At 49.4% G+C, this 7,687-nt stretch overlaps 1 protein-coding gene and 1 long non-coding RNA gene across 6 annotated transcripts in view; one reads left to right on the forward strand and one right to left on the reverse strand.

The window, feature by feature from the left end:
- Positions 1-5,201, reverse strand: part of Ltbp1 (latent transforming growth factor beta binding protein 1) — a 408,370-nt gene extending 403,169 nt beyond the window's left edge. For 4 of the 5 annotated variants that reach the window (XM_031357854.1, XM_031357855.1, XM_031357853.1 and 1 more), the window contains exons 1-2: positions 4,372-4,982; positions 3,116-3,186 (exon numbers count right to left, since the gene is read on the reverse strand). In XM_031357854.1, the coding sequence (XP_031213714.1) occupies positions 3,116-3,186; positions 4,372-4,847 (547 nt within the window). In that variant the 5' untranslated portion in view covers positions 4,848-4,982. Of the gene's footprint in view, positions 1-3,115; positions 3,187-4,371 lie in introns of all 5 variants that reach the window. The other variant, XM_031357851.1, reaches the window with a different exon arrangement.
- A 35-nt stretch (positions 5,202-5,236) lies between these two features.
- Positions 5,237-6,016, forward strand: LOC116081185. Its single transcript, XR_004114732.1, has 2 exons — positions 5,237-5,421; positions 5,631-6,016. It is a non-coding gene; the product is annotated as an uncharacterized LOC116081185 (long non-coding RNA).
- The last annotated feature ends 1,671 nt before the right edge of the window (positions 6,017-7,687 follow it).

Raw genomic sequence — 7,687 nt, forward strand, 5'->3', positions numbered from 1 at the left:
TCTCTCTCTCTCTCTCTCTCTCCCCCTCTCTCTCTCACACACACACACAAACACCATAAAATTAAAAAAAATAAGCACATAAGTAAAATAATAGCTTTTTTAAAATGCACTCATTTCATGCATACTCATAAATGCTAATGCTTTCACTGGTGCACTCAGCTGCCCAGGCTCTGCCTCAGCAACACACTCATTCCTGGAAGGAGTTGTGACGTCAGTTTCTAGCACTGAGCAGGAGAGCAGCAGCAGCAGAGTGGTGCTGAACTGTGTAGATTGCAGTGTTATCTACAGCGTCCTCCTCAGAGCTGGAACCAGATGTCACACGTATCATGAGATGAACACGGTACAGCCACTTCCTCCAGCTCCAACCACAACTGTGCATCCCTAACTCTCCCAACCAACAAGTGACCAGTGACCTCTCTTTCTGAACCTGCAGGAGGCAAAGCCAGCTAGCTACACACAGACAGATGAATGTCCTTGCCTCCCTGGCCTGGAGAAGCAGGAAGCCATGATACAAATGCTCGCTATCCAAATAATCTCTTTCTAGGGCTTGGGATTCTTGGGAACTCTGAGTCCCCCCAGAAAAGGGGAATCTCGAGGAGTTGTCTCGTTTTCAGAAAAGGCACTCTGCCACTTGCCAACAAATCTTTATAAAACTTCATAGCACACACCAGCAGGCTCTGTTGGTTTGTATATGTGTGGGGTAAATGGATGAGAATTTGTATGAGTGGACACGTGTGCTGGTACATGTGCATGTGTGTGCATGTAAAGGCCACAGACCAACCTTGAATATCATTCCTCAGAAGCCCTCCACCTTGTTTTTGGGGACAGGGTCTCTCACTGGTCTAGAACTCAGCAATTAGGCCAGGCTGACTGGCCAGTGAGCCTTGGGGCTCCACCTGCCTTTGCCTCCTAGTCTTTTTAAGTAGGATCTAGGGATCTTGAAATCTTAAGCTTCCAGGACATTTTACCAAGTAAGCTATCTTGCCAAGTCCTGCCCTGTGTGTTCGACCTTCATACAGCAATATCCCATTGCCTCTGTGCTGTCACAGAGGGGACAAGCATGTTCCAGCAGCTTTGAGGCAGATGCAGTGACTGGAAGAAGCGATCCTAGCCCAGAATAATGCTGTTGCCGCATTCCAGTCAGTTCTGACAAGTGTAATATAAGAAGTTAAGAACAGAAGAGTAGAGCCAGGCTGTGGTAGCGCAGAACTTTAATCCTAGCACTTAGGAAGCAGAGGCAGGTGGACCTCTATGAATTTGAGGCCAGCTGGGTCTGCGGAGTGAGTTCCAGGATAGCAAGGGCTACAGGGCTATGTAGAGAGACCTTGTGTCGAGAATAATAATAATAATAATAATAATAATAGTGTTTTAATTTACAATGCCAACTAGCCTATGAATTTCTGGGCTAGCAGTTGGAGTTTGGCTCTCAGGAGGTTTTTAAGTCAGCCATCATTGCCTGATACTTGCCCAAATTCTAAAACACAGAGGTGGTTGTTTTTTGTCTACTTAAAATCCTTCTGTTTACCTTATGGACTAAAGGGCATTTTTCATCAAACAAGGTCATCAAAATGATTGCATCAAATATTTATTTATACATCAGTAATATAAGAAATCTTTATAAAACCTCATCTCACACACCAGAAGGCTCTGTTGCTTTGTACATGTGTGGGGTAAATGGATGAGTGTATGAGTGGACATGTGTGCTGGTACATGTGCATGTGTGTGCATGTGTGTGCATGTGTGTGCATGTGTGTGTACGGAGAGGCCACAGATCAACCTTGGATGTCATTTCTCACAAGCCCCCAGCTTGTTTTGGGGGCAGGGTCCCTCATTGGCCTAGAACTCAGCAATTAGGCCAGGCTGACTGGCCAGAGAGCCTCAGGGATCCACTTATCTTTGCCTCCCAGCCTCTTTAGATGGGTTTGAGGCCCACCTAAAACTACAGACCCAAACTACAGCAAGGTGCATTGCTGAGTTTTATTATAAAATACAAGTCAATAAGCAGCTGAAATTTTGGACAACTCCAGTTTACACAATAATAGATCAAGCTCTGCAAAGAGAGCATTTAAAAATGCTTACTTTGGAAGCTGGGCATGATTCAGTGATTGAGAGTACTGGGTGCTCCTGCAGAGGCTCTGGGTTCAGATCCCAGCACCAGCATGGTGGCTCACAACCCTCTGTAACTCTATAATCTAAAGTTCTGGGGATCTGACATCCTCTTCTGGCCTCTACATGTACTAGGCATGTGCACAGTGCACAGAGGCATGTAAAATATTTTGCAAACTAATAAAAATTTTTAATGCTTACTCTTTTTTTTAGAGTGGAGGTAAAGTTTTTCTATTCCTAGATAACTTGTCAAGAGGGCTTCAATATGTATTTATCTTTATCTTTAACTTTACAATGTTTATAAGAAATGTTCTTTGGTGATCTTATATGTATGATTAATATCTTAAAAAATATTGTTAAGTATGCATATGAAGTGGGGAAGCCCCAAGTGCAGGAAGATTCTGGAAAATAACAGAACTTCAAGGATGGAGGATGCGTGAGGCTCTTTTCAGGGAGCTTTATATACTCTTAATATTGGGCCTGTTTAGCTTAGATCTGTAATTCCAGAAGTGGGCAGGGCTGTGCGTACTGATTCACGTGTATGAATAGCTCATTTGGTAGAGAGCTTGCTCAGCACATAGGTAGCCTTAAGTTCGATTCCCAGTGTACAATTATTCCTACCTTACTCCAGGAAAGGATCGCTTACTTTCCATTCCTCCTCTGCCATCATGTTAACGCTTTTTATTTGTTGTGCAAATACGCACAGCCTACCCTCAAGTGGGATTTTCCCCCTTGTGAGACAGTCATAAATATCAGGGTTGAGTGCAGGGGCATCTTGGATACCATAACGCTGGAGGACGGGCATAATCCAGTCCTTCTGGATTATTATAGATGGATATACAGGTGTAGTGTATTTCAGATTTCACCCTCTCAGGGGCAGTGCCTGCCTCTTCGAGAGGCCTCTGTAGAACCTCCCCAAGCCCAGTCTGACTCTCCTCCTTCTACTCCCCACACACATACAACCCCACCTGGTCCACTGTGCAAGGCCACTGTGAGTGCAGTAACTTACGTTTGGTACACCTCTGGGAGCCGGGGGGCTTACTCCACCCATGGCAGCACTGTCCTCCACAGACATTGATCCTGAAACAAAGAGAGACCCCTGAATCCAGTACCGTGAACTCAAGCTTTCAGTGTTCCTGAAAAGCCAATCTCTCGCTTACACATTCCTCTAGATTAGAGAGAGCTCTAAAGTGTGCCCAGGATGCCCAACCCAAAGTTGCTCAAGTGGAGGAGTCAGGGACCGGTCACCAGGGAAGGATGGAGGAACCACGGGATCTGCATAACAAGCTGGGAGTCTTAAAATCCAAACAAATGGTTCTCTCTCTCTCTCTCTCTCTCTCTCTCTCTCTCTCTCTCTCTCTCTCTCTCTCTCTCTCTCTCTCTCTCTCTCTTTCTCTCTTGGTTTTTCGAGACAGGGTTTCTCTGTAGCCCCGGCTGTCCTGGAACTCACTCTGTAGACCAGGCTGGCCTCCAACTCAGAAATCCGCCTGCCTCTGCCTCCCAAGTGCTAGGATTAAAGGCGTGCGCCACCACCGCCCTGGTTGTCTCTTAAAACTCAAAATTAAAACATAGTCAAATGTATTCTTCATATTTTCTGAGCCTACTTTGCTTCAGAGAGTAGAAATCCCCCCTCCCGCCCCCCACGCTGCCAAAAGAGTGAGATCACCCTGTGAATCCATCCCTGTGGGGGGGGGGGTACCAAATGTCCAAATTAAGTCACCCCCATCCTAACTTGTGATTAATGGGGAGAAAGCCGTTCAGTGGGGATACTTACCAGCACCGAATAACAAACTTTCCAATCCCTACTGCGGTCCATGCCAAGTCTCACCCCCAACCTCTTACCAACTTAGGACCCACAGGTGCCAGGAAACCCAAGTCTACATTTTCTGGGATGCTCAAGGAGAGTTGGGTCTTTAGAGCCAGCTTTCACCCACAATCCCTTTTTCATTAGGTAAACCAAAATAAAAAACCTAGTTGCAAGAAGTTTAATTGATGCCTTGGGATTAAGCTGTAGTGACTTCATGTTTACGCCCATAGTCTAGGAGCAGAAGGGTTTGCGCACAGGAGGTTACGCCCCGGGGAAGAAATAAATGCCTTTTGTGTTTCCCCGCAGCTGAGTAACAATGCAAGTCGGAGTTAAACACCAGTAAAAAGTGAGCGGGCTTCCCCCGCGCCCACCCCGTCCCGCAGCGCCCCCGGCGGGAAGGAGACGTCCCCTGCCCCCGGCGGGTCCCAGCGCGCGAGGCAGGCGGAGCGTGGGCTTACCCCTGCAGCTGCTGCTTCTGCTGAACCTGCAGTCTGGAGCCCCCGGCGCTCTGGGTGTCCTGCTGCACTTTGGAGCGCACGACTTGCCTGCCATGTTTGGCGAAGCGAGTGACCGCAGTCTGAGCACCGGCCTTAGACTGGAGCTGCCGGCCGGGCCCCCCCGGACGCGCGGGCTCGGGTGGCAGCGGAGATCGGAGCCCGGACAGGGCCGCGCCGCCAGGCTGGCTGGTGCGCCGGGTCCGCTCGGCTGGGGGCCCCGCCAAGGCGCGGCTGGAGGCGGCTGTTGAGCTACGGCTGTACCTGGCGTCCAGGGCGACGTTGAAGGTCCGCGGGGGCCCAGCCAGAGGCAAGGCTCCGGCCGGCAGTCCCGGGCCCGGGCGCACCACGTACGTGATCCTCCGCACCCGGCCGTGCGCAGACCACGCTAGCAGCCCTGCCCAGAGCAGGAGTCCCCACCTGAGCCAGGCTCCCGCCATCGCGGGCAGTCTCCGGCCGCGCGACTCGTCCGGCCCCGGCGCGCTCCCTCGGTATCCCCCGCAACGACTCCGCGGAGAGCCCGTGCGCCGCGGGGTGGAGGCCAACTGGGTGGCCGCAGGGGAGGGAGCTTTGCGGGCGCCTGAGCCGCAGCGGACCCCAGCCGGGAGCGGAGGCGAGCAGGGGGCGGGAGTTGGGGTGGAGAGGAGGGGAGGGGCACGGGCTGTTCAAGGTGAGGGTCCCCTGGCTCAGGCGGGGTGTCGCCGGGTGCAGCTGGGGTGCTACGGGCGCCAACCCAGCGAGGGTGGGCGAGGACGACCGTGAGCGCTGGACGCTCAGAGGCAGCCCGGCTGCAAAGTCTTTTAAAAGTTTCTTCTCCCCGGTGGAGCCCTGTGTCAGATCTGAACAGCCAATCTGCGGCAGACGTGACGTCAGGCAGCAAATCCTAATTGGGGAAAGCTCGAGATGAGCCGGAGAATGAGCAGCCACGGTCCGCAACCAGAGATTAGGGCTGCGGGTCGGGTGGACAAGGGTTCCCGCTTCCCAGCCCCAGGAGAAAACAAAGAGCTCAGCAAGGTGAGAACGGTCTTTCCTTCTGGCAGCCATAAAGGATTCGAGTAATAGAGTTTGGAAGCGCAGGCACCTTTACCCGAGTTTGCTCAAATACTGTCTGCAGAAATTGGATTAAAACACTAGCCGGTCCCAAAAAAGGCTAAACGAGGTAGGGTGAGCTGTCCATTGGAAAGTGATTAGCTCTATTAGTCTGAAGGAAGGTTTTTTTTTAGGATCACAGCCTCCAGAAGACTTTGTGGTACCCTGCTTCTGGCATTGGAAGATCAAGAATCAGGGATGGGCAGCAGGGGGCGCCCATGTAAATGAAGAAAACCGCAGAGGCTGCCCTGCCAGTGCTCCTTGCACTGGAGTGGAGTGGAGCATTTAGGGATCCTCTCTCCCTCCCTTCCTCCCTCCCTTCCTCCCTCCCTTCCTCCCTCCCTTCGCTCTCTGTCTCTGTCTCTGTCTCTGTCTGTCTGTCTGTCTGTCTCTGTCTGTCTGTCTGTCTGTCTCTCTCTCTCTCTCTCTCTCTCTCTCTCTCTTGCCAAAGAGAGTTTGAAGAAATCTAGGAAATGATATCTTTACTGCTAACATCTGAATTAAAACAATGTCAACAAAATGAATGCTGTTTTTATATGACTGCAATCGAAAGTCCATGATAATAACTGTATTTTTTGAAAAAAGAAAGAAAAAAGAAAAGAAAAACCGGGGACTGGAGCAATAGCTCGGTGGTTAAGTGCACTGGCTGTTCTTTCGGGGGACCTGGATTAGATTCCCAGCACCCACATGTTGGTTCACGACCATCCAAAGTTCCAGTTCCAGGACATCTGATGCTCTCTTCTAACCTCCAGGTGCCCATACACATATTCAGGCAAAGCAGTGACACATATAATAAATGAATATTTCCTTAAAGTGAATTCAAAAGGATCTTTTCCCAGGCTTGGGTTTTCTCGAATATTAGTAATTTTTATTGTTCTTTGTGTGCAGGCTTTCTGTGCATCTTCTTAGGACAACTGATAGCAAGTGAGAATGATTTCAGAAATATTGATGGTGGGAAAAATCAGTTAAAGTTGAGGATTAATCTAGTCACCTGCTTTTCTCTGCACATTATAGAAATGCTGGTGTGTGTTTGCTCTGAGAAGACTGGGCCTTGAGGCCAGCAGCCTGAACACAGGCTTCCAGAAAGAGCACTGTCTGAGAGTCACTGCCAACGAATAAATAGCTCTGGATGCAGGGAGGAGACCGGAGCTCCAGCCAAAATGATCACTAATTGCTACAGGCCACGGGCACCTCACCTTTACTCTCAGAAGCTCTGCTTTCTCAACACACACACACACACACACACACACACACACACACACACACACCAACTGAGTGAAAACCCCCTCCCAGCCCTGAACAGGATAACTCCAGCCCAAACTTAGAGCTGGGTCAAAGAGAACCAGGTGAAAAGGGGGGCCAAGACACTGTCCCAAGTCTGCAACTTTGGGTTTGATATGCAAAAATACAAGGGAACAAATGCCTTCCGAATGCCCTCTGTGCAAAAGGCCAACAGATGCACAGCATCCTTGTATCTATCTAGAGCTACAAAGTATCCCGCGACACAAAGCCTTTGTGTAAAGGAAACCTATCTGGTTAGGGAAACAAGATCTAAATAAAGTATTAAAGAAGATAAACAGCTGAATTAAGTAATGCTTCAAGAAAAATAACAGAAATCTCACAAGGCACTATTTGATTTCCATGATCCTATAACATAGTATAGCCCATAATTCTTTGTCATCTTGTGGACAATTCATAACAGAGAATGTTTCCTAGCTGCAAGTCAAACCTGCCCCAGTGAAGATTTTAGGTGTCATATAGGGATTTTCTAAGCAGCTGGTTGCAGTGGACAGGGAGCAGGGAAGGAAGCTTTGATAAGAGAGGCCATGGGATGGGAAAGGCAGAGGAGAATAGACAAGAGAAATGGCCCAGGCAGCATCACCAGCAAGAAGTCTTTACTAGTTTTCAGTGGCGGGTGAGCCTTCCTGGCAAGTGTCTCCCAGATCCAGGATAGGGGGATGCATATATCAGCACTGCTTCCAGGACAGAAGCAGCTGTCTGCAAGAGGGCACAACCGGAAGCAGACTCGGGGGCCTAAGCTTGCTACTGTATTTTGAGCAAGTCGGTCCACCTGTCTGGATCTCAGTTTCTAGAGAATCTGGTGCTCTGCCTGTAATCACTGCATTTGCAGTAAGACTGATTTTTACTCTGATCTATGGCTCTATAGAGAAGTGTTTTCTGTTAGACAGCT

Source organism: Mastomys coucha, unplaced genomic scaffold (genome assembly GCF_008632895.1).
Source record: "Mastomys coucha isolate ucsf_1 unplaced genomic scaffold, UCSF_Mcou_1 pScaffold6, whole genome shotgun sequence".
NCBI lineage: Eukaryota > Metazoa > Chordata > Mammalia > Rodentia > Muridae > Mastomys > Mastomys coucha.